The sequence below is a fragment of the Pelmatolapia mariae genome, linkage group LG5 (genome assembly GCF_036321145.2).
Source record: "Pelmatolapia mariae isolate MD_Pm_ZW linkage group LG5, Pm_UMD_F_2, whole genome shotgun sequence".
Lineage (NCBI taxonomy): Eukaryota > Metazoa > Chordata > Actinopteri > Cichliformes > Cichlidae > Pelmatolapia > Pelmatolapia mariae.
Window position 1 is genome coordinate 18,835,929 of NC_086231.1, and position 26,700 is coordinate 18,862,628.

The 26,700-nt window shown below is 39.7% G+C and overlaps 2 protein-coding genes across 4 annotated transcripts; one reads left to right on the plus strand and one right to left on the minus strand.

Moving 5' to 3' along the window:
- The first annotated feature begins 1,275 nt into the window (after positions 1-1,275).
- On the plus strand, positions 1,276-13,038 carry rereb (arginine-glutamic acid dipeptide (RE) repeats b). Of its 3 annotated transcripts, none has more exons than XM_063474004.1 (17): positions 1,276-1,478; positions 2,300-2,348; positions 3,241-3,365; positions 4,162-4,261; positions 4,351-4,449; positions 4,811-4,891; positions 5,022-5,175; positions 5,330-5,416; positions 5,519-5,712; positions 5,900-6,061; positions 7,383-7,493; positions 7,729-8,864; positions 10,304-10,508; positions 10,600-11,302; positions 11,395-11,535; positions 11,635-11,803; positions 12,033-13,038. In XM_063474004.1, exons 1-17 carry the CDS (start codon positions 1,453-1,455, stop codon positions 12,064-12,066), a joined length of 3,576 nt encoding a protein of 1,191 aa, XP_063330074.1. In that variant the 5' UTR covers positions 1,276-1,452; the 3' UTR covers positions 12,067-13,038. The 3 variants fall into 3 exon arrangements, with proteins under 3 accessions (XP_063330074.1, XP_063330073.1, XP_063330072.1); XM_063474003.1 differs by having other exon boundaries at positions 5,903-6,061; positions 11,629-11,803; XM_063474002.1 differs by having other exon boundaries at positions 1,278-1,478; positions 11,629-11,803; positions 12,033-13,037.
- An 8,083-nt stretch (positions 13,039-21,121) lies between these two features.
- On the minus strand, positions 21,122-26,700 carry lg5h1orf159 (linkage group 5 C1orf159 homolog). Its single transcript, XM_063474008.1, has 9 exons — positions 26,522-26,700; positions 24,722-24,802; positions 24,543-24,627; positions 23,736-23,831; positions 23,592-23,648; positions 23,331-23,465; positions 23,195-23,220; positions 23,043-23,067; positions 21,122-22,783 (listed from the first exon to the last, which is right to left on the minus strand). The coding sequence occupies exons 2-9, from the start codon at positions 24,791-24,793 to the stop codon at positions 22,680-22,682; spliced, it is 600 nt and encodes a 199-aa protein (XP_063330078.1). The 5' UTR covers positions 24,794-24,802; positions 26,522-26,700; the 3' UTR covers positions 21,122-22,679.

A 26,700-nucleotide genomic window follows, 5' to 3' on the forward strand; every position in this document is an offset into this window, starting at 1 on the left:
GCGAGTACGTACTCTTCCTCCAGATATTTGCAAAAGTGGTAACACATCGTTGTTGTACTTATGTACAGATGTTTGTAATGAAGATCCTGGAATCTGCAGTTTAGAAATGGTTCTGCAATTCTTCTTAGATCTCCACTGAGTTCATTGGATTTCCTATCGTTCAGAGTATTGTTCAGTCCAGCGACTGGCAAAAAGAAACTTATTAGTTGTAGTCAATTTTGATCACTAATTAGATGTCGACGAAAGAACCTTCAGCACCACCTAATAAAAGATTTAAGTGCATGTTTGTGTGTGTACTATTGACCCTGTGTGGATTAGAGCAGCGGTCCCCAACCTTTTTTGCGCCACGGACCGGTTTATGCCCGACAATATTTTCACGGACCAGCCTTTAAGCTGTCGCGGATAAATACAACAAAATAAAACTAGTACCGGTACCGAAAAAAAAGAAGATTTATTCATAACACACGTGAAAAGACCCAGGAAAACCGAGTTAACGATAAAAACGATAACAAAATAACGCTGAAAACCGATAAAAACCCTGAAAACCATACATTTCACACCTGAGCCGCAACTCTCGCGGCCCGGTACCAAACGACTCACGGACCGGTACCGGTCCGAGGCCCGGGGCTTGGGGACCGCTGGATTAGAGAAAATCCAAAATAAATTCTAAATTTTGCACCCAATTCTTGATTTTGTTTTTTTAAATAGACATTAAAAATGTTTGCCGTACAGTATTTGACCCTGGAGAGAGCGCGAGAAAAAGCAGTTCATTCAAATCATTAAAAGTCCAATATTACCATGACAGTCATTCCCATGAAGAGTGTGTGCAAAATAATAATAATAATCATAATTTATTTTTAACATTATTATTACAATATATATTAATATTATTATTATTGACAATTTGCAATATTACATACATGTTGCAATGTACATGTATGTAATATTTAATGGTTATTTTGTTTACTTCTGTTTGTGGTGAACTCAAAGCAAATGTGGCAATAAAAAAGCTGAACCGCATTAAGTGTATTGTCTAAATCACAGCTTGTGTAGGTGGCGGTCAATGTGGTGTGATGTGTTTCAAAATGCTGTCTAATAACCGCAGCAGTACACACAGTATGGTGTGTTGTTTGATTCATGGCTGCCTGTGCAGCAGCGGTAGCAGCAGCTGCTGGTGGTGGTGATGGTGATGATGATCATGAAGCCTCGGTATCGTTTGCGCTGCTTGCTGCTGATCCGCGGCACATGCTCAGTTATGTACACCCAGGCAACTTTGAAGTCTTAGCTGTGGCTGCTGAGGTCATTGCACAGGGAAAAAAAATAGAGCGAGTCCCTCCACTACACCGCCTCCATTTTGAATAGCCATGTAATAGGGGATTCGCATAGTTTGTGTGTATCGCCCGCTGACTGCGCTGCGTAGTGTCAACAAGCCACATCCAAACATCCTTCGACATGGACGACCTGTTCAGTCCGCGGAGGTAACTTCATTAACTCGCCGCCTTCATTTACGTCGCCTTCGCAGTTTAGTTGTCTTGAAATGTGTGTTTTAGTGTTTCCCCGCGTTACTTTGAGAGCAGCTTGTGTGAAATAGTCGGAGTGTCAGTGGTCACGAAGTTCGTGCCTGGCTAACAAGCTAGCCAAAATAACAGCGTAACGCTACTGTCTCGTTAGCAGCTAATGGCACGGGCTTGTCAAAACGCTTCTCTGGGCACAGTTATTTCTGCAGCTATCGTGTAAATAATGTCAATAAATGGGATTAACCTTAGGTAGAGTTTGCAAACATTTATTGAGTCGGCTGTGGAATTCCCGTGAGGCATGTATTTACATGAGAAACTGCTAATCGGTGTCAAAATGTTAGGCATGCTAATGTTGATATTTATTGTGGAATGCTTAGGTTAACTAGGCAGGGTAGGGTTTACTGTCAGTCTGCTCTCCAAAAGTAGCACACACTGTTCTCGTAATGGTGTCCGTAGAAATTAGCAGCTCATGTATGATTGATTGACAGGGTTTTGCGATGGCTGTAGCGTCGGATTTCATTCATGTAATATAAGGAAACGTCGCGGCTCACGGCTGAGATTGGCCCACGGAGGCGGAGGGGCGGGATGTTATCGCACTGCTGAAATCACTGTGCAGTCTGTGGGAGGGAAGCTGCTCTGACAAGTTACATGCAAATATTGATCTTGTGCCTGACTACATACTGTACAGCGCTAATTACCTGTTAAATACATGTGTTTGCATTTCAGACTGCATTTAATTAAAACAATGCTGCCTGTTTTTTGTTTTTCTTCTGTAATTTCAGGAGCCTAAACAGCACACAGGGAGAGATAAGAGTGGGGCCAAGTCATCAGGTAGCTGCTTTATTATTTTTTTTTTTTATAAATAAACTATAATTAAGAAATGCACCAGCTACTAGACTCACTGTACTGTCAGTTCCACAAGACTTGTTGAGATTAGGAGGTGTTTTCTGAACAATGTAGCTAAACATGTGTCTTTCAAACCTGCAGGGACTTGCACAGGTTTGCAGTTTCACAACTTTTTCTTATTAGTAGGGCTGCACCAATTTGTATGATAACCACAGCTGTTTCCAGTGATTTTTTGTTTGTTTGTATTATTCTGCTCTTTTTGTGTGTGTGTATGTATATGTGTATATAAATATATACATATACATACACTCAGGTATATTGATTTTCCTTAGATCTTGAGTTCCTTGGACTTTCTCATTGTTCTGAGTATTGGTCAGTCCAATGAGTGCTGTCAAACAAATGCTTTTTAAGCTGGCAAAGAGAAACTACCAGTTGTCAATCAAGTTAATAGGCTTCGGCTTTGTCAAGTTAAAAGATACTGCAGAACCTTCAGCACTGCCATAAGACAGGTGTCTCTTGGAAATTAGATTTTTCATCTTAATGAGATTTTTACCTGGATAAATAAAGGACTAATAACAAATAAATAAAAGATTTATATATTTGAACCTGTGTGAATTAAAGAAAACTATACATGCATCCCTTGTAAATGTTTCTTTCATAGCTAATGTTACATTCCAGTGTCTTCATGAAAATCCTATTATGTAACTCAGCTTGCTAAACCTATTTGATAACCAGAAAAACCTCTAACCATTATTTACTTCATACACATGCTAATAATGTGTTTTTGTAGCTTTTTCGTTGTAAGTTATTCTTTTGTTGTCCCTTTTACTGTTTATTTGATTGCTGTGGTTTTGGCCTTTTGTTTGTTGCACTGCAGGCCAAGCTCCCAGAGCTGCAGCCGCGGCCTGCGCCTGGTTTGCAAACTCAAACAGAGAGTGAGGAGCTCATGTGGACGCCTGGGGTCAATGACTGTGACCTTCTCATGTACCTCAGAGCTGCTAGGTAAGTGGAAGTCTTGGCACCTTTTGCAAATGAAAAGAAAATTGTATGTATAAAATTTCTTCGGAAATTTCAGATTAACAGAATTTACAATAACATCTAATAGTGAATAACTCAGTGCCCTTACTGAACAGCTAAATACAGATGTAACTTTTTGATTACAAAATAATCTAAAACTGTTATGTAACCTTTAATATGTTTTGGCAGTACGTACCATTATTGGTGTAAAAATACTAAAAGGCAAAGAGAGCCAGTCTTACTGGCCCATTTTTGACACAGTCATCAGGAAAGTGTTACAGATGAGGAAGTACATGCAAAATAGAACCACTCTTGGTTTCGCTATTGTTGTTAGATGATTTTTTTTTCTGGTTGGTTGCAGTAGATTTGAGTCAGTTCAGACTCTATTGTGCTTTTTGTTTTGAGTTTTTTGCCGCGATTATGTTGAAGTTAGAAAATATTGAGGCGGTGATGCAGGGATTTAGTGAATACTGCTGTATCTAATCTGGCCTCACAGTTGGGTGTGTTGGTGGTTTGTTGGTATTCAGCATTTCAGCGACATTTTTCATTTGTCGGTACCTGTCAGTTAAAAAAAATAGTGCTCCAATGATATAAATGTTGCTTTTCTTGCTCTTAAGCTGCATTGCTGTTCTCTCCTTTATTTTTTGCCTGATTTATTAAATATCATGTAAGCAGGCAACATAGCTTCATATGAAAAGTAATGTTAAACTAAGAAAGAGTAAAGGTACCCCTTCAGCATTGGTTTCGCTTGTTAACATAAATACTTCTGTTTATTTTCAAGGAGCATGGCGGCGTTTGCAGGGATGTGTGATGGTGGATCCACAGAGGATGGATGTTTAGCAGCCTCCCGTGATGACACCACACTCAATGCTCTGAACATGGTATGAGGCACAACTTGAGTCATTTTATTATTTTCCAGCATCATTTATTGCAGATGTATTAAAATCCACAATTCTTTTTACAATTTTAGCTTCATGCAAGTCACTATGATGCAGCAAAAGCTCTCCAGCGTCTTGTTAAGAAGCCTCTGCCAAAACTTATTGAAAAGTGTTGGTCGGGAGACGACGTGGTGAGAGCCTTTTTAGTTATATTGCATTAAAGGTTTTTTTTAGATCTTTGTGCAAGCTTATACAATTTCTAAAGGGTTTAAATATATTTAACACATTTAGTATTTGCGGGTAGTGTAGATGTATTTTGTTTTGTTATTATTTGGGCAGTTTTCCTGCATCTTAAATGGTTCTCCAGATAGATTCTAATATGATGCATATCTGCAGTAGCATTGCGTCTTTAACAGCTACATGTTTTAAAAAGCAGATCAGTAGTTTTACAAGGTAAATCAATTGCATGTTTATTAAAAGCTCCTGTCTGTAATAATTTTCTGCCTGAATATCATTCAATTTATTTTGCCTCCTTTCTGTTGCTCCCTACAGAAACGCTTCATCAAAGGCTTGAGACAATATGGCAAAAATTTCTTCCGCATTCGGAAAGACTTTCTCCCCAGCAAAAAGACTGTAATTTCACATTATGTTTTTGCAGACAAAGCAATTTATAATGATTGTAACATGTCACTGTTGTCACATCTTTGATCAGAAAGCCATAACATGACAGTCATAACATGACTATCGGTGTTCTTGTCATCAGGGAGAACTGATCACTTTCTATTACCACTGGAAGAAAACACCAGAGGCCGCAGGAACCAGAGCTTACCGACAGCAGCGCAGGCAGCCGTCCTCTCGCAAAGCAAAAACCCGATCTGCAGCTTCTCCTTTGAACGCACAGTCTCGAAATTATTCAGGTAATCCTCATAAGCTTCTTTGGAAAGGTGTTCCCAAGTCTGTTGAATGGAGGAATAATTGTAAAATCCAGAGGTTTGGCAGTCCTATGAGCTGGACTTTGTGTTGTTCTAAGCTGTTTTTGGCATGTTTGTTTGTTTGTTTGTTTTCTTGCAGTGGATGCAAGTTCTGCCAGTGATGATGATCTTGATAGTGAAGACAGTGAACAGGAAAGCAAGAGCTGCAGTCATTGTGGCACAACAAGTGAGTTTTAGTTTTAGAACAGTGGCTAAAAGCTGATAAAGAAAGCTGTTTTTAAACAGTTAACAGTGAAACTTGTACCTAGAGCCATATTTCTTGTTACAGCTTCTAAGGATTGGCACCAGGGTGGGAGAGGCAACCCTTTGCTGTGTACAAGTTGTCGTACTTATGAAAACAAACACGGATGTCTGCCGTCAGCCCCAAAGTCAGGAAGTGCTCCGTTCATGTTTAAACCTGTTAAAGTGGAGGAAGAAGTGAACAGCAAGCATGGCATGAGGACACGGCGTAGCAGAGCACCTGTAAGTGTGAGGCTGGCAGATCAGCCACACACTCACTATTACCAATGACATTAGATTACAATTAAATTCGATTTCATAGCTTTAAGTCTTGCTTCACCTCTTTGCAGGTTTTGCGAGTAAGGAATACTTGTCATCCTTGTTTTGGGTTTTAAAAATATTAAATGTGTGTTCTGTTTTGTTTTTAAAGCAGTTATCATCGTTACGAAGTGGCCACAGAAGGCTTACAGGCTCCCCGACCAGTGAGGATCAGCAGTCCAGTAACCAGCCCTCCCCAAGTGGATCCATCTCCAATTCTTTGAGATCGTCTTCCACAGATACTAAGAATGACTCAACAAAGAAAACAAACAAGGTAGAGCATGATTACCTATTCATATACTTGTTGGACCTGTTTGGAATTATCTTGTGATACTAGCTTGGTTGTTTGTGGGTCACTTTGGTTGCTGCCAAACAGTGGAGTGTGGATTTCTTTTTTTTCTTTTTGCCTTGACAACCACATCATTTTTCAGGAAAAGGACTAGATGTTACAGTCCCTGATAATGCATTGCTTTAAATGGAGAGAGTATTGAGGGATGGCTGTGATGAGGAAAGGCAGCCCAGAAACTTTACCAGCAGCACACATCGTTGTGTGCCTCAACTTTCGGTCTTTTACCCAAGCTAATATTTAACCCTTTAAAGCTGGTCGGAGCGGGCACGCTCCGTTTTGCGTAACCATTTTAAAATCCCAGTAGCACTGCAACCACTTAAGCTAGCGCAATAATTTTTTTTGCATATGAAACCGGAGGAGTTGTACTTACATCTTATGCCATCAGCTTGTCCTAGGTCACGGTTTCCTTCCACATATAGCTTTGCAAAAATTGCATAAAAGCACTTGCAGCAACAAAAACATAATATTCCAGAAACACGCTTTGCCGATCCGATCAGCTGTTCGTAACACTTCCTATGTCCATCAGCGCGAACTATCGCATGTCCGCCATGACCTGCCCGAAACCGGAAGTGACGTCATTTTGCGGAAATGTAGTTTTTTACCATCAGGGCCTTATGAGCCTATACTGGTGTTTTTAAAAGTTATGTTTGACTTTATGACTTTCTGTGTCGTTTCTGGGATGCTTAGGACTCAAATTGCACTGCTGGAAATAGTTTATTTTGATGCATATGCTGTTTTTTTGCAAATTTGCATCATAATATTTATTTTCGTTTTTCCTGCAGTATATAAAAATTGGTGTATTTCAAAAATAAAACTATGAAGACACTCAAAATAAATTTCCTGTGGTGGGAAACTATTTTGTGCAACTTTTTTGTATTTACAGTTTTGAGGGATAAGCCTCTTAAATTTCTCTAACTAGAAATATATGTAAAAAAAACAAAAACGATTTTCAATTTTTTGGTAGTTTATTGCACTTTTTTGCAATTTATGTAATTACTATGCACTTAATGCATACATATTATTAAAATTTGGGCTATAATGGTTGTATTGATGTATATCAACTTGAAATGCTCCCAAAAATGGCACTACAGCATGTAAAAATATAATATAAGCTCTGGCGGACTTGGTTCTATGGTAGGTCTTAAAGGGTTAAACAGCTGTGTGCACAGCATTATGATGCATGTATAGTTTTGTCGGTTGGAGTCATCTAATTTGTGGAGAGTGATGACATTTTTGTCCTCTGCAGAGGATAAAAGAGGAGGTCACATCACAAAAGTCAGCAAAACGTGTACGGGAAAGTGCTGCTCAGGAGCCCGATGAGCCTGAGAAAGTAACACCTAAAAGGCCAAAGACACAGGTGAGAGCACATGAGCACTTAATGCAAACTAAAGCTGCAGTAACACTTTTATGATGATCCTCATCATTTTTGTAATATCTAAGGAAAACCTGTTGTTATTCAGTATAGTGTAAAGGAACAGTTTGACTTCATTCCAGCTGATAAGACAAATAAAAACACAGTTACTATAGACATGAATTCACTTTTAAGTACAGTATGAACCAGGGTTTTTGTGTGTGTGTGTGTGTTCCTCCAGGATCCACAGAGCTCGCGTTCAGAGGGTGAGGCTGAGGTCGAGGAGGAAAGCTCTTCAGAGAGCCGCAGTGCTCAGGACGATGGCAGCAGTGACACCAAAGACATCGATCAAGACAACCGAAGCTCTTCTCCCAGCATTCCCAGCCCTCAGCAGGGCAACGAGAGTGACTCTGACTCATCTGCCCAGCCCAACGGTGTTCCGTCAGAGCCGGTTGCCCCCACTGCTGTGTTAGCTGACACACCGGTCCCCCAAGCCCTCCCCTCTCAGCCTATCACTCCCCAGCTACTGCAAAGCATACCCTCTGCGGATCCAGCTCAGAGCCCCCCTCCTCCCTCTCCAGATCCCCCTCAGGCCGCCACTGGCCAGTCAGCTGCCACAGTGGGCACAAATAGCCGTGCACAGCCCACCCCTCACTGTATTTCCGGTCCACCTGCTCTGCCATCATCATTGGAACAGGAGTCTCCTATTCCTCCTGCATTTCAGATCCCATCCACTCTCAACTCTGCGCAGCCTTTGCAGCTGCATGGTCCATCACCTTTGCCCCCCCAACGACCCCCATCCTTCTTTAGGGATGGTCAGCTCCACCAGTCTCCTCTTTCTGGTCCTCAAGTCAAGCCTCCTCCCACTACTCCTATTCCACCTTCACACAAACAGCTTCCCCATCAGTCTGCTACACCTTTCCCCCAGATGCCCTCTAATCTTCCCCCGCCTCCTGCTCTAAAGCCTCTCAATTCCTTACCCAACCAGCATCCTCCAGGTGCTCCCCCTCCACCTCTTCAGCTTATGCCACAACCTTTGCCTGTGCATTCACTTCCAGGCCAGCTTCCAGTGATCTCTCAGGTGCAGACACACTCTGGAAAAAACATGACTTCCTCTTACTCACCTGCTGCAGCCTCACACCCCCTCACCTCTGTAACACCCGCTGCTATTGGCCCTGTCCCGAGCCTCCAGCCATCATTCCAATCTCTTCCTCTGAGACCTTCGTCTGGCAGCGCTGCAGGAGGTTCACAAGTTCAGGTTAAAGAGGAACCTCTTGATGAGATGGAGGAGGCTGAGAGCCCACCGTCTCCACCTCGAAGCCCTTCACCAGAGCCAACCATTGTCAACATGGCAAGTCATGCCAGTCAGTCTGCACGGTATGTTTTTTGTTTGTTTGTTTGTTTTTTTAAAGTCAGTATTTATGTAAAATTGCAAAAAAACCAATCCAGGTTTTACTTGACAGGTGCAGTAAAATCACCTGAGAAATGTCAGTCCAGCATTTTTTTTCTCCTTTTAAAAGATGTTTTGACCTGTGAGAAAAATATGTTTCCCTTTCGCGTTCAGCACTTCTGTCCAAGAAATGTCTGAGAACAATAAAGTATATCTCATCTTTACTCAGCTGAGAAATTCTCCACTAGGCTCATTATCTCCTCTCTGAACTTGCTTGTCTGATATTTTTTGTCCTGGGCAATCAGTGTACAGTGAATTTTTACCAGCCGCAATACAATAGCTGGTATTGTTTTCATCTTTTCAGTGTGTTTGTGTCAGCAGATAGCATCACAACTCAGTATGATGCACTTGTTAAACTTTGCAGAAGCATAGCTGAGATAAAAATCAAAGTCCAGTGCAAAGGGTGTGTGAGAGTCTGTGTGATGCAAGTCTCTGTGATCTCAAGATGGCAGTATTTTTTCTTAAGTTTTATATTTTATTACTCTTTACACTGATTCTTGAAGCTTTAAACAAACAGATGTGTGAGAGCAATGACACCTAAAAGAGTAAAAGTACTGGAGCAGAGTCAAAGAGCTGAACAATGCAGCTGAAATGGACTGTAGACTGTGGTGGTAATTTTATGTATCAATACAAGTTACACTTTTCATATACAAGTAGTCATGGGAACTACTGTTACAGTAGCTGCTCTAACCGTGGGCCAGTTTGCAGCACATTTTGCTTTTCCACCAGTCCCAAAAGATGTGAAAAGAAAATACCTCAAATTGACTGGATGTATTTCTGTTTGTCTCCAGTCAAAATTTAGATTTTGATATTATTAATTTGTTGTAAAGCGTGACAAAAAAAATTGAAAACACCATAATTGGCAGGATAATGAACTCACACCAACCTCTCAGCTAGTCTGGACGTTCATACAAAATGATTCATTCTTCGACTAGAACTTAAGTTGATCCAAAATGCCCTTCAAATGTTTCACTAGGCTTTTAAATCTACTAATGTGTCTGAAGCTCTTTGTATTGGGAGACTTAGATCAAAATCATAACGTTTACTTTTATTTTCATTTCCAGATAAGTGATGGACTTAAGGCAATCAAACAATGAGCATAAACAATGTTGTAATACTGGTTCTTGATAAAGTTTCTTAATAGCTGACAGTAATTTAATAAAAAATCTCAATGCTTCATTTAAAGAACAAACTAAAAATAGACATTTTTGCAAGCAAATCAACATTAAATGAATGTTGTTTAAATTTCATTAGACTTTGCGTCTATAATATAAAAGCTAAACTTTTTGAATGATTCGTAATGCAATTTTGTGCATATGAAGCTGATACTCAGTGCTCATAAATGCATATCTGTTAAATATTTCAGGTTTATCAAGCACTTGGATCGTGGCTACAACTCGTGTGCCAGGACAGACTTTTTCTTTACTCCACTGCCATCCTCCAAGCTGGCCAAGAAAAGAGAGGAAGCTGTGGAAAAGGCCAGGAGAGAAGCTGAGCTCAGTGCTCGACAAGAACGCGAAAGGGAGAAGGACAGAGAGAGAGAGCGAGAAAGGGAGGCCGACAGAAGTGCTGTAAGTGCAATAATCTTTTAATTTCATTTTTCCCCTTTTTGTTACATAAAACATGTCAACAGTTATCTCTCATACTCTCATTTGCTTACAGAGAGCATCCAGCTCCTCTCATGACAGTCGTATGAGTGAGGCTCAAATGGTGGCTCAAGGCCACGGACGCCCCTCCTTTGAGCAGCCGCCCACCACAGTAGCAGCCGTTCCTCCCTACATTGGCCCAGACACACCTGCCCTGCGCACTCTAAGCGAATACGCCCGACCTCATGTCATGTCTCCCACCAACCGCAATCATCCTTTCTATGTGTCCCTGACCCCTGGTGACCCTTTGCTGGCCTACCACATGCCTGGCCTGTACAGTGCTGAGCCTAGCCTCAGAGAGCGTGAGCTAAGGAACCTCAGAGAGAGGGAGTTACGTGAGAGAATGAAGCCTGGCTTTGAGGTCAAACCTCCAGACCTGGAAACCTTGCACCCTGCTGCGAACCCTATGGAGCACTTTGCAAGACATGGGCCATTAGGTCTTCCTCACATACCTGGGCCCCCACATCCCTTTGCGCCGTTCCATCCTGGGCTGAACCACCTGGAGCGTGAAAGAATGGTGTTGGCGGCTCCTCAGCTGCGCCCAGAGCTGACTTACGCTGAGCGGCTCACTGCAGAGCGGCTTCACGCTGAGAGGATGGCTTCAGTGGCGACTGATCCTGCTGCCAGGCTGCAGATGCTTAATGTTACACCCCATCATCACCAACACTCTCACATTCACTCCCACCTCCACCTGCACCAACAGGACCCCCTCGGTCAAGGTGAAGTTAATTATTCAGCAGTATTCAACATATCAAGGTCTTAATATTACTTTAGCTTTTTACAATAGGTCTTTCTCTTTTTCTTCAAACAGGTTCAAGCCCTCATCCACTAGTGGATCCCCTGGCAACAGGACCACGTTTGGCCCGATTCCCTTTTCCTGGAGGCCCAATCCCCAACCCTTTACTTAGCGATCTTCCTCATGATCATGAGATGCTGCGCCACCCACTATTTGGTTTGTAGTCTTTAATGTACTTAGTCACAGACCACAGCTTGACTCACTTCTAAGTTCCACTGGTTCACTGTGACCTTGTTTAAATTTGAAAAGGAGCAGCGTATCCACGAGAGCTGCAGGGCCCAATTCCTCCGATGTCTGCAGCTCATCAGCTTCAGGCCATGCATGCTCAGTCTGCAGAGCTGCAGAGGATGGCAATGGAGCAGCAGTGGCTGCACGGGCATCACCTGCATGGAGGCCCTCTACCAGGTCAGGAGGATTATTACAGGTGAGCGCTCTCTATTCAGTCACTTTAGTTATTTGAATAATAAAATTTTCTATCTGAAATCACATCTGACCATTTAACTGCGCAAGGTACAAATTGAAATGGTACTTTTCAGTGGTACTTTTACATCATTTGCCAAAATGTCCAACATGCAGTCAGCACTGCTCAGGGAAACTCATGTCAATTGTTACACGTCATTGCACCATCTAACTCTTTTTCTGTTTGTCAAAAGCCGTCTGAAGAAAGAAGGTGACAAGCCATCTTGAGTCCAAGGAGGTGCATGCCCTGAAACTCTAAACTTTTACCCAATACTGTGTACTTTTGAAACTGTAAGAGAATATTTTGTGTCATTTTTGTTTGTTTTAATATATTTTAGAAAAATATTTGTGGATCTTTATGTGCATTCCTTGTTCAGCACTTAATGCGACTGTCAAAGTCCGTCTGAGATTTTCATATCACTAGAACATTTATACTACTTTATTATTATAATATTCAAGACTGATAATAATAGCATTATTATTAATAATAATATTATTCTGACTCTTATGTGAGATTCAAAGTGACTCTAAAAAACTTGTTTGTTATGCAGTCACTTAAAAATGAGCTAAAATTCAGCTCTTATAAAGGATATGAAAACAGACTGACTTTGGTGTCAACTATAACTATCTCTGTAATGATTTCTAAAAGATTTCCTTGTACAGAATGACATTTAAATCAATGTGTGGATGATTGTAATAACCTAGCATGACTCAGTCTTCAGTTTTCATCAAACTAGAGTAGCAAGTTGCATTGTGGTGTTTAGCCTTTGAAAGCATAGTAGAGGTTGTATGTACTCCTAAATCTGCTAAATATTTGTTTAAATCCGAAAGTTTTATATATCAAGATATCTTTTCACACTATAACCGAAGCTTTTATTCACTCATTTTTGAGATTGTACCTATATGAGCGAGTTGATATAACAGTAGTTGTGAACACTTGACCCTTGATCCAGCACAAAAGTAAGTCATAAGCTAAAAACAGTATATAGTATTATTAGTTGCAGTGACTATAATTGGACCATGATCTGTCTTTACAGACAGTGTTTTATTCATTTTATTAGGAAAGCGTATTTACAGTTTTAATGAGAACAACTTAATTGGATCGAAACTTCAGCTTAAACATTTTTTAAAAAGAACTGCCCAAATTCAGTATTTATGTGACATGATATGAAAGTGTATCCATGACATATTTATTTCAATAAATATTTCTGAATTGACACCATGTCCTCTTTGCACTTCCTGCTCTTCCTGTTTCCCAAAGAGACACTAAGAGTGTAGTAGAAGGAACACTATTGTGACAGTTCAATAGGAGCTCCTGTTTTCACGAGCTTATTGTCCCCCAATGCTGACACATGTTACAAAAACAGGAAATGGTCCATATTAAATGCATTTTCAGTACTTGAAATACTGCCTTTGGTTAAGGCAGTTAATTCTCTTACTGTGTCCCCTCAGACATGTTCTAGGGAGCTGGCACGTTATAATCCATCTAGAGTCCAATCCGGTGTGAGTCACAAAATTGCTGATCTTGCATACAGCTCCACCAGGGCTGATGTGCATGTGTGAAAATGTCTTAGTACAACCATTCTGCAGCTAATTTTACATTTCTGGAGGTTATGAAGTTCAGCTTGTGTTCAGACAGAGGAAAAGGCTCTCATTCTTGATTTGATTGCATTTAATCATTTGTGGCACTAAAAGCAAATCACATGAAGTGTTTTGACAACAACCATTTACATGAAAATCTTTCAACAAAATTGTCATTTCACAACAGCAACAAGATAAATTTGAGACACTAATACCAACTAAACATATAAATTGTTGTCTTTTGTGTTTTGTTGAAGGTACTAATGAGAAATTCGTTTAGCTTGAAATTTGTACACCCGCAGGATGTGACATCATCATAGGAGATCTTGCCCTGACTTTTTAATCATTTTAAACCAACATCTCCCCACTTGTGCCTCTGTGCCCCCCTACCTGATAACGGAAGCAAGAAGAAAACAAACAAATTTGACACTAAACCAGTTTATTCATCTTAATTTACCCTGAGTTAACCTTATTCAGCTGAATCTGAATAATTTCATCTTGTAGAAAATGTTTGAAAAATGCCAGATCCCCTCTAAACACCTCTTAAATCACACAGGGTGCAATCATACACAGACGTGACTTTGTCTTAAGATTCTCTCAAACAAAGACATTTGTGAGCCACCATTTGTATTCAAAGCTTTTCTGTCACCTATTTAACCTTTCCCTACAACATACAGCAAAATACATATGAGACATCTACAGCAAAACCTTTCTTCCTCCACACAGACAACCACTTACACTCTCCATCTGGTCAAAATTAAGCTGCTCTGACATTATGCAGCTGTGTGTTTTAGCACAACAAGACATTCAAAGTGGAAGGTGGTGAGCAAATCTAAAATGTCTAGTTATGGTCCTTGTATCAACACAGGCCTACCCAGAAGTGACACACTGAAGTTAATAAAACATTAAAATGCCGGATATCGCTGTAAAATCTCTGCTTTGTGGCTCTAAACTGCGTTGTTGTTCCTTCACACTGAAGCTATAAATCCTGAATATCTTTGTCACATACTGTCCATACTTGACCTAGAAATTGCACCAGAACAACTGAGGCTGGAAACAACTTTAATTTCTCTCAATTCATGCCGGGCTGTAGCTTTAAACCTTGTGTATGCACTTTAACTGTAGACATTTTGCAAAATATAAATACAGTGGATTTCTTTTTATGCATGGACCCAAGTGAGAATGGCTGGAAGTAGTTTGTTTTGTATGTACATATCAAAATTGAGCTTGAGGAGGATTCCTCTTCTTCACATACTGCCGCAGGTACCGGATAGCTGACAGTGCACTCAGATTTGCTAGTAGAGCTGAAAAGGATTTCCATGAAGGTTATTTTGAATTTCAACTTTTCGTGTTTGATCACCTAGTACACAAACATGTGACAGGGAAAATGTTTAATGTTTTAAGGCAAAAGTTATTTTCCTTACTAAAATTGGCAGCACTTCATAATAAAGCCTACAACTAAGGACGCAATTCTCTAGTAACTAAATGGAATTTCAGTGTATTTGATTTGAAAATGGAATGTAATTAAATTTACCTACAAATACTTAAAAGTAGGTACGCTAGAATAAGGGGGTTAAAGTCAAGTGTTTACAGGAAAAAAAGAAATAATTAAACTGTAAATAAATGTAAGTAATTTATAGTTCAAGAGTAATTGTAAGTATTGCATAACTTCAGGTATGTTACAGGGAAAAACTAATAATTACATTGTAAATAAATTTAAGTAATGCCTAGGTAATTTTATGTATTGCTTAAATTTTGGGTATCTTACAGAAAAGGAGACACACATTATACTATAAGTAATTTACAGTACTTCATAATTAATTTTAAGTACAAAACGATATCTCCCCATACGTTCCCTTTACGTTGTAAGTACACTGTACTTTTTGGGGCGCGGGTCATATTATGAAGTTGATTAACTTTGCCTCACTTTCAAACATGTTACAGGAAAGGAGACACAAATTGTACTGTGAGTGATTTAAAGTACTGCAAAAGTAATTTTTAGTAGTGTGCAATTTAATTGTAATTTTTGAAACAAACCATGTTTCCCCATCTTACAACATAAGTACTTTTTAGGGCACGGGCCATATTATGAAGTGGATCAATCTTGCGCCTTTTATTTTACCAATATAAATATAATAAGGTCTGTTCTTCCTTACCAACTTACATAAAAAAATAAAAACTTAACATTTGCAGGCCTATGTGATTTTTTCATAATCACAGTTCAAACATAACTATCAAAATGAGTGTACAGTGTCTTCTTATCTATATAGTACCTTAGAGTTGAGCCTCTCCATAACATCGCCTGTGCCTCAAGAGTAAGGTGTGCTTGATGGAAGATGGGAAAATAATTAATTTTTCTACAGAAATACCAAAAAATACTAATCACTTAAAATTTACCTATTCAGTACTTACAAAATTAACTACTGAATAGGGTGCCCAATCATAAATTGTTACCCTAAATTTTATCAGGAAACATAGCAAAGTAATGGAAAAAACATTACCACTGACTATGACTGATAGAGGAATATAAATTCAGAAATGATCATACCTGCTTTCCAGGCATCAGCAGCCTCTGGATCAGAGGATCTTAGTACCCAGGAGGCAAAGGCAATGCAGACTAAACACATGTCTGACTGCTTCAGTGTGGAGAAGATGCCCTGGTGTCCTGTAAGGGCAAAAAGTGAAATTGAATATGTTGCATTTTTACATTTATGTCTCCTGATTTTACGTAAGCTCATGTTTACTTGTTGTCTGTATAGTTTCCAAAATGAAATGCTGCTCTTCTAGCTCTCTAAACAGCTGCGAGGAAGCCGGGGAGACCCTTCCCTCACTGAGCACCGGTGCCCCTGGATCTTCTCTCCTGCTGGGTATCTTCTCGAAGTCAACTGGAAACACCCAGTCACCAGATCCTCTGCACCATATGCTCCCTTTATCATGGAAGTGAATTTTTCTTATCGACAGTAAACTTTTCCAGCTGGCAGATCCACCCACAGCTGCTTCTACTGTGGATCCATGTTGGTGGGCCTGAATGAAAGAATGAGACACAATTCTAAGGGGAGAGATGTCATCCACTTCATCAGAGTTTGCACTCAAGAAAACATAGTCCACCTTGGGCAGTGTGAGTTCTCTGACAGTAGGATGAGAACAAGAGAAAATGGGGATGGGTTTCTCCTCATTGCAGTGAAGAGGAGAGAAAGACATTTCATCTCTACATGAACAAAGAGCATAGTCAAAGACAGGAGGCACGGAGATGTCTTTTGGATCATAAACAGTGAAGCGCCTGGAGTCAGAGTTTACTTTATCCTCTGTGAAAAAGTATTCAAACACCTCTGGGTAAGATATTTGGTAATCAAGAAAGTCTGTGCTGGATAGAAAAGACAGAGGAATTTGTGTTCCCAGGCTGTCACTTAGTTTAAAAGCGGTGTTTTCTGCCAAAGACTGACATCTGCTAAAAAACAGACTACTTTCATCATTACCAAGTAAAGCAGGCAAAGATGCATTCTCTCTGTTGAGAGTTTGTATATTCTGCATACTTTTACTTTTGGTTAACTGTCTAGGCAATGCAAGTGTGCTTGAGGTCAAAGTGTGGGGCTTCTGGCTGTCAAAACACTGCCCTGCAAAGTCCTCTAAAGGCACAGGCGTCTCTCTGCCTTCAGAGCATGTGGACTCATCGTTTGAGAAGAATGGAGAGTCACTCCTGCTGTGCTTGTTTTTTCTGTGAGGGTCAGGGCTGGGGTTCCTGCTGGCGCCAACAAATTGCCAGTACTCCTCTTCAAAATCTGAGGTGGAAAACTCACAGCTTGATTGGTCTGGCTTAGATTCGTCGGCCTGCGTGAAATAGTCTGAGTCTGCTGTGTCTGACATATCCATGGGAGTGCTGCAAGACAAATTATACTCCACAGTGTCAACCAGAGGGTCATGATTTGTTGGGGATTCATCTACATTTGGTGTCGTGGCTTCTCCTGTTTCTCTAGGTGACGAGCCTCTATTCATTCTGAGCTGCAAAATGTCATTTATTGTCAATTTTTCCATTTCATCCCAAAAAGCAGAGATGGCGTACACGGGTCGACTGTGACCCACAGCTTTGGCATATGTTTCTGGGCAGTCTTCCTGAGAGCAAGGTGTTACTGTTACATCAGGAACACAGAGAGGGGAGGGCTGTTCTTCCTTAGAGAAACCAGATACTGAAAGATTGATTTTATGTCTTTGGGCTCCAGGTGTGTCCAAGAGTATCAAGCTGTGTGTTTCATTTTCACATGGGGGGATATGATCTGGCATGCTTGTATTTCTTTGGTTGGCAGATGGATGCATCGGGGAAGGCACAGCGCCGGTACCTTCATAAACTTTACAGCTGGCAGCTGACACATTGGTGGAAAAAGAAGAATGCATTTGTCTGTCCTGTGTAGAGTCAGCATCTTTTTTTTGGCAGTCGGATGTCAAAGATAACGAGCGGCACATTTCTGGGTGTTGAGGAGGATGCTGAGCTTCCTCCACTGATTCAGCTGCTGACAAATAGCTTTCTGAATCATAACTGTAAACGGAGAGGAACTCAGCACTGTCTTCAAGCTCATCGCACTCCTCATTCTCCATCTGTGAATGCGTGAGTGGGTCTTGTGCCATCAAAGCTGAGCTGTCTGGTTCACTTTTGCTTCTCTTCATCATCGGCTTAAGAATATTTTGTTTGAGTGATGGAAAATTGTCTTCTTCATCAGATATTAAAGCCACTTGGGATGATTCTGAAATGACTCCTACCTCCACATTGTGTTCATAATTTGGGTTGCTGGCTGATTTTTGGTTTTGGTTTGATTTAGATTCCCTTCTTCCCTGAGATGCAGGTTTATTTTCATTCATCTCTAACTTTACACCATTTTCAGGTGAGTTCTCCTGAGTAGTGTTGCACACGTGACGTCTCTCAAAGGGTTTTTTTTGTCTTCGTTTTTTTTTTACAGAGGTGGGACGTGCTCGCCATCGTGCGGGATTATCATTCACTGTCACAAACCAGCGTTCCTTCTCTGCTCTTGCAGAAACACTCCTTACATCTTCCTTTACAGCCCTCTCTGTCATGTCTGGCTCATTCACATTTAATCCTGTTTGGTGACAAGAAAGCGGTTCACTCTCTGGCTGCACTTCTCCATCTTTTGTCAGATGTTCTGATTTATTCAGTAGCTCAGTTTGCAGAGTGTTTGTAGCGCTGTAACCCGTCTCCTCTGGGACTGGTGCAGGACATTTAGGATATACTTCAAAGTCCTCTTCAGATTTTGTTGCAGCATCCTCTGGCTGATTAAGTGGCACTGACGAATTTGAGCTTTCTTCTTCAGTGCATTCTGCTGTGTTGCTTGTATCTCCATCTTTGTCATTATCAGGATTCTGCTGTGAGTCTTGCTGGCTTTGGCTGACAGCTGAGCTTAGGTTTCCCGAATCCTCTGAATCTGTGAGGCTGGCATCATCAAGGCAGGCAAGTGAAGGCTGCAGCAGACTGCACTCCTCACTCTCCTCATAGAAGCTTGTCCAGTCATCCTCTGCAATGTGAATGCTGTGATCTAAATCATCCATTCTGACAATTCACATGCTCTTCAATCTAAAAAAAAGAAGAATATATATTTATACTTAAACAGATTATTATTATTTTTTGCATAAGCTTAACTAAAGTGGCCTTGAGTGATGCATAACAATCCATTCTTGGTATCTTTGGTAGCAGATATGGTTACATCAACACATTTGAGTTAAATATAGAGCATGTGCATTTGTCTTAGGCTTAACATTGCTTATAATCACCTGTCATTAAAGGAAGCCGTTGTGTAGAGGGCAAAGCTTTCTCAGATCAAAGTTTGATCAATGAGCGAGACTTCAGAGTGGCAAAGTAACACCAAAGCACCTTAGTCACAAGCTCCATAACAAACCCCAAAATACTCCAGGGCCCTGATCTTTGAAAACAGGTCATAAAATCTGATATGAAAACAAATCAGCTGCCCAGTGTCAGGGAACAACATATGAGCTTAACAAACATCTGCATTGGGTTTTTTTTATCTTTTCAACATAGGGAAAATCTCAAAAATGACTGATTATTATAGGCCTCAACGTGTCAAACTCAATACATTTGCCATTTTCCGTGGTTTTGTTTAAGTAACAGTAAAATACCATTAGTATTACTTTTTTGTCCTAATTAATATTATCAGAATATAAACTGCTGTGGGTCAATACTACTAAATATCTTACCAGCAGTATCCATAACCACGAGCTGTATAACCACACTATATTATGTTAAATGTGCTCTAGTAAAATATACAGAGGCTTACCTGATGCAGATTTTATTTTATTTATTTTTTAAATCATCCAGTTTTCGAGGTAGCTTTGCGTTTTCCTGCAGGAATAGATAAGCTACGATGTCCATCTGCCCTTGCATATGTCAGACTGGGCCCTTGCACTCAGATGTTATAAATAGAGTAGTATGTCCTGTCACATGTAGCTCCTGGTGCAAACGTCCTTCCCTCGACTGCCAGACACGAGACATTCCAGCTCCCCAAAATATTAACCCTGATAATAATAACAGCAATATAAGTTCTATTATTACATTAAAACACGACAGAAATCCAAACATTTTTACTGTCATTCATAAACACATGTATTTATTTTCCCAAAAACTAAATCTTTTTATAAAAACTTTCATAAAATGTCTTTTATCTTGAAAATTATTTTTAAAATTCTTTCTTTGATTGTATCAGCAACATTTAGGAAATGATAGTGTTCTTGTTTGATCGATTTCTTACATTTTTGTTGGCTGTAATGTCAGCAGTCTTGCTTTTTGCAGTTTTCACATCAATCTCAAATTTTGTGTGATAGTAGATACCTATAACAACTCTGCTGATTTAATTTTTGTGAAAAACGGGTCAGGGTTTCACCAAAAATGAAAATGAGTAAAAACTACCTCAGCTTTTACCCTAAATTTTGTAAGGATCACCTTGAAACAACAACAATATACTAGGTCTTGGGGGACACGAGCACCTAGGATGGCAAAGCATTTGACCTTAACCTTCATTGTTAACGTCCAAGGTCAAAGTTGACCTTGAAAAGAAATGCTAAGACATCATATCGAGTAATATATTGCATTAAAAGAGTTGCACAACACGCTTATTTTTTTCAGTATGACACCCTGTGGCATCACACTAAAAATCATTAAGTTTCACAAAATCACCCACTGCACGAACATATGTTAAAATTTTTACAGATTAAAGACTTTACAGTTTGTAGAAAGAATTCTTCAGTCATATGTAATAGGAATGTTTGTAAAGAATAAGTAAAGATGATCATAAAATACACCATTTCAGTAATGCCTCAAGGTCATAGGTCACACAAATTAGGAAAAAGTTGAAGTTAGCATGTTTAATAAAAGGTTGAAATCAGCATGTTGTAATAAAGACATCGTAAAGTTGTAGTATAGCCTTTGCCCTTCAGGGGGATTTGCACTCTCTGCGATTGTTATAGATTGCATATTGTTTAAAGTTTTTCTCTGTGGTTTTGCTTTCTCTGTATTCTTATTTTTATAGTAAAAATATTGTCAATGTTATAAATGATTTTTTTTTGTAAGTTAATTTGAACAATTTAACCTTTTTCCCTCCTCAAGACAACCAGCGGGTATAATACATTCAAGTTTACAAAACAACAGCAAAGACAAGGCAACTTTGCATTGGATTATGAAAGGTGCTTTATTTCTGCAAACAATACTTAGATCTTCTGAATTTATTCATGGCACTGAAACTAGAATATGTACATCATTACAAAAACGATACATCATTTGTATAAAACAATATGTACATGTTTTTAGCTTATGGTTGTTTGTACAACAGTAAACACATGAAGCCAAAAGAGGAATATTCATGGAATAACTGCTGCCTTTCATCTGGTTCAGTTCAGATTGCTCCACGCATACTGAAGACAGACATAACTTTTAGAACCATCTTGTGAATCAAAACTACAATATAGAACTTGGAGAGGGTTTAGGATTGGAGCTACAGTAAAAAGGCCACTTGTCATAATTCAAATACCCAATTATTAGTACAGACACATTGTGATTAAATGCTTCCTGGCTCCATTTAAAGCTCATAATGGCAGAGTCATCACAGTAACAGCATTTAGGACAAAGCCATATTCTTCATACATTTGGCAAAGTTAATAGTAATCAAGTAATGTTCAAAATGCAACTACAGAGCTGCCGTCTATGCAACAGAAAGAAAATAAAAATCTCAATCACACTAAATAGCAACATTGATTTCTTTGGAAAAAAAAAAATCGAGGTCCAAAGTCCAGTGAAGACCTCAGATGTATAAAGTGCACGGGGATGTTTGGAAATTCTAAATTTTGACAGGAAAAAACAGGAACTCTTATTTTATATGCATCAGCAGGATCACAGCTCTAAAAAAAAAAAAAAAAAAAAAAAAAAGAGCGAAGGAGTGGCTCTGCACATGGAATGAAAAAAAAAAGTGCATGCAACTGCAATGCATGCTCTGTGTTATGCACGTGGAATACATTCACCTTGGCTGATTACAAAAATAATAAATACAACGGCAACAACAAGAGTACAAAATACAATCAAACAATCCATCATTAATATAGTGCCTACAGACCTGGTCCACCAGAGAAGAAATAAAACTATGATGACACGTCTTTTAACCTGTCAGCCTAATTCTAAGCAGTAAAACTCAGTGCAAGTTACAAAATGCAAATAAATAGCACACAAGTAAAAACAAAATGTTCATCGCATGTTACCGTTCTGTTGCTAAGTCCACACGACGAACGGTTTACGAGTCAAACCTGACAGGCATCCACATGTTCACCAAACTCTTCATTTACCAAACGCAGCAGATAAAAAACGCTTGCCGACAGCATTTCCACTTAAACTGAGTCATGATCGTGAGACGGGCAACTCTCGTTCACCACAAGAAAAGACAAACTTGCACATGAACACGAGCCATTTTTCCTAGGACGGCTAGACTGCGTGTCTGCTTCATTTTTAACGAATAACTAATTGTGTACAAGACAGTTCAGAGCCCCAGAAAGTTAGTTACTTGATACTGGTCAGTTTTTTGTTATACTCTCAATACATAGAGAAAAATTAACAGCCCTATTGACATGAATGCAGCAAAAGCAGCTACAGTTAAATTTGGCCATCCTTATTAGAGTCATCTTGTCTTCCGTCGCCCTTTTGTAAATCTTACGACGTTCCTGAGCTCTCTCTCCTACCTGCACCCCCCCCACCCCCCACCCTACACATTATAAACTTGAGCAGATGAAGTTGTCGTGATGGTTGCACTGTTCAGTGTTGACGAAGCAGAGGGTCGCTCTCTTCGGACATATCTGGGTTTCCTCACTGGAAAAGAGAGCAAATGAAGGGTCATAAAATCATCTGTGAGAGGAACAGGAGGACACATTCACTGTAATCACAATTAGCATGTTTGAGCTCATTTTGTGTGGTTTTTTTGTTTGTTTTTGTATTGTTTTGGGGTTGTTGTTTTTTTAAATAGAAAAATTTGCCATCCATCCTCATGAATAATACCAAATACTGCTGCTTCACATAGTACTTCCTGGTCAAAGATTACAGTTTACAAAAGAGAGTGTGGCCATCTCACCTGACGAGGAGGGGATCATAACAGCCTAGAAGGAAAAGAGCAAAGGTTAAACAGTTGACGCACAAAGACTTTGTTGAAAACAGATTTGCAGTTTCTACACTCTGAATATGCTACTATTACTAAAAAAAAACTAAAAGTCGAAATCCACTTACTGTCTCACTTGGTTGAAATATGAAGGCTGAAAAAGAACAAAAACATAATGTTGCATTTGGAGGGGAAAAAAGAAAGTTACAAAATCAAAGCCAGCACCAAAAGTGTGTCACTGAGTCACTGTGTAGTGCTCCTCACCCTTGTTGCGGCGGTAGAAGATACTTGGAAGTCGGTTGGAGCGTTTGAGGTAGAAAAAGGAGGCGACAGAGAGTATCAGGAAGAGGCTGATCAACAGCGTTCCCAGAAGTAGAGAGGCTGCCACACCAGGGCCACCTGCACAAAAACACACAGCACAAAAACAGGAAATGAACTGACAGACATTTACTGCATCAAACATTCCCGTCTCTTCTAACCATGCAAGGAATATCACACCGCATAAAATCAGTCTGCACGTCTTACCAATTTTAGGAACAACTGTCGTTACAGTTGTATGATTTTTACGCTCCAGTGTGTAGTCTAGAAAGCACAGAAAAAGGCATGTTAACGCAAACGACCCAAACATGCGCGACACAATCCAACACGCAGTGAGCCGAGAGTCCTTACTGTAGGTGCAGACTGTTACGTTTTCTAAATCGACAGCTGCCGAGTCGCACAATATGCAGACGGTGTTGGTGTTCTCGAGGACGCGCAGGAAACATCCTGTGAAATTCAAGAGAATGACATCTGCATTACATAGTGTGAATTTTTACACACTTTGATTTGAGTATTTATAGTGCTGTAGCAACAAACTACAAGTCTTTCTCCAGTTTGATACACTAAATTAACTGCAGTTTCTATAATCTGATGAGGTAACAGGGCATGGCGATTTATTAGCGTCACGCAGATATCTTTAAGTAGCTGCTAAATGCAAGCTGTTTCCATTCATGTATCAAAAAGGCAGAATTGTTTTTAACTTATCTTTGAATCCCAACTGTACAGAATAAATCATCTATATCAGTGATGTCAAACTCATTTTATATCAAAGGCCACGTACAGCCGACATTGATCTTAAGTAAACAAAGTGTTAACTACACATTTAATCCCTGAGATCTTCAAATGCGTAGTTAAACATTAACACACAAGTACGATGCACAGCAAGCCTTTTTCCAAACTTCAGAAATGAATTATTCTGAGTCATTATGGGGAATAATTTAGGTCAACTAGACTAAAGAGACCATATGCACAAATCTCCAAAATACTTAACAATCAGAGGCTCTGCACTATTCTCAGTCTTTTAACTCTGCCTAATCGTATACTGATAACAACAATGATGTCAAACAGGTCAAATCTCAGTGGTAGCCAACGTAATAAGGCCAATATGCTTTCTCCCAGTGTTCGTCAGTGATAAGACATTAAAAACATCCACACTACCTGGTTCACAGTGGGTGTCATTTGAGCATGAACTGTTAGCTTTTTGCTTATCACCACAACATTCAAGTGAGTTCTGATGTAGGGCCTGTAAGCAGAGAAGCATGCATAGATTAAGAGATCGACATCAGCAGAACAAAGCATGAGCTGGTCTTTTGCCTTAGGTAACGTTCATTTCCTACCTTAGTTACAGGCGTCTCGGGTCTGATAAGAATCACGGTGGCAGCAAAGACCAGAAGGAATGGCAGAGCCATATTTGAACCCTTGGAGAAGAAAAACAAAAACAAAAAGCAGACACAACTTTTAATACATTTCATAAACAGGATGTCTATAAAGCCTACATACTGGCTGAATTTCCTCTTAGAAAACCAGTAAGTAATGAGAGCTGGCTTCAGATTTTCTCAGCTTAAATCATTTTTTTTTTTTTTATTTATTCAACCCTAATGCAACTTACAGACTTTATTTGAGCCCACTGTGTGTCACTATTGCCTCTGATTTAAGTGTCTTCTCTCCGTACTTTTCTGCAGGTATCCCAGGAGAAACATGTTTCTTATCTGCAGTTGAGGGCCCGTCTAACCTGCCAAGTGTTTGTTGTAACACTATTTGCTTTCACCTTCCCCTCTTCCCCAACCGGTCGAGGCAGATGGCTGCCCTCCCATAGTCAGGTTTTGCAGATGGTTTTTTTCCTGTTACAGGAATCATTCCCTCCCTATTGTCACTAAAGATTTACCAAGAATTTGACAAAAAAAAAATCCAATTTCATCACTCCTTAACAACACCTGTTGTCGCTGATTTTCATTCCAGTTCTTTAATAATTTGGAATACTACGGTTGTCCTTTCTTAAAGATTACACTAAGACCATTTCTGATGAGTGTTCAGTGAACAGTAGATGGATCAACTGGGCCAGATGATCTCTCAGATCCTGTGGCAGTTAGTTACATTCACATACTATTAATCTGTTTGGATTATTTAAACAATCTTGTCTTGTTTCCTTATTTTTTTAAGGACACGCTGCACACCATGCCAACACATGTTAAGTTTTCAGTTAATAACACTACAAATCATTTTGTTGTCGCTAAGATACTTTTTTCTGCCTGTCAAACTGTGCCAACTTTTTCTTTCTTTTTTTGAGATTTGGCTAAATAAATGGGAACGAATTATGTGGTTTTGTGACAGGTTACTAGTAACAAAATGAATAAAGACAGAAAAACTGGTTAGTTGCTAAGCTGTCTGTTATGGGTAGACACAACACTGCTTCATCCTTTGAATTAGGCGAGTCTTTTATGCTTGAATGATTCACAGGTCAGTGTTAAGTGGTTTAACAAAATTTAAAAAAAAATGGTCAGGTACAAGGACTGGACTGAAAAGGAATGAAAAAGCATCCAATGTCCAAAGAAAAACTTTAAAGGATCTTCAGAAAACAAAATAAGATATGAAGGATGGCTCAAGGCACAGTACTGTAGGTAAATATGTTTGTCTTTAACTGCTTTAATTTAGTTAATATAAGAATACATTTGTCTGATCACAACAGTGGAAGATGCAGTATATGCTTGATACTAAACTACAATTTAGTTACCATTAAACAGTTTGAACATTCATGACAACACAAATAAATGCATAGCCCTTTTTTGTTGTTAATAAAGTAGTTTTCACTATTTCCCCCCACAACTTTTTATTGTGGAAAAACTACACTTTTACATCTAACTCTGCAGCACAATACAATTATTTGAGGAGCAAAGCAGCAAAGCTAAATTATCAGAAAACTGCACGCAACGAGCTAACGTCAGTGAAGCTACACAGCGGTTCAGCTACAGTAGCTAGCACCTGTCACCGAGATGAAGGCTTAACTTGATTGTTGTAGCAGTTAAAATAACGCCCAACTACCGAGTTGAAGATCTAAACCTTTTTCACATGATCGGATATATTTACAATCTAACAACATCAGTAGCCGCTGAATGTGGAGACAGAAAAAGTTAACTTACCAGCCAAACACCAGGCTTTGGCCTGACCAAACTCCTAGGCGCGGTTTAGTAACCGGCTGGTCTCGTCCGCCGCGGAGGTGTTACCACACAGATAGTAACAGCTATTGCCAGACTGCTCATCCACACACCTCTGGTGTTGACCCACAAACAGATAATCCTACAACGAGTGGCTCACAGCT

Coding starts and splice junctions, on each gene's coding strand:
- rereb (XM_063474002.1), top strand. CDS start 1,453: ATGGACGACCTGTTCAGTCCGCGGAG. Junction 8,865..10,303: donor CATGCCAGTCAGTCTGCACG/GTATGTTTTTTG, acceptor TAAATATTTCAG/GTTTATCAAGCACTTGGATC. Junction 11,804..12,032: donor GGTCAGGAGGATTATTACAG/GTGAGCGCTCTC, acceptor GTTTGTCAAAAG/CCGTCTGAAGAAAGAAGGTG.
- lg5h1orf159 (XM_063474008.1), bottom strand. CDS start 24,793: ATGGCTCTGCCATTCCTTCTGGTCTTTGCTGCCACCGTGATTCTTATC. Junction 24,628..24,721: donor CCGAGACGCCTGTAACTAAG/GTAGGAAATGAA, acceptor CTCTGCTTACAG/GCCCTACATCAGAACTCACT. Junction 23,832..24,542: donor TGACACCCACTGTGAACCAG/GTAGTGTGGATG, acceptor TGAATTTCACAG/GATGTTTCCTGCGCGTCCTC.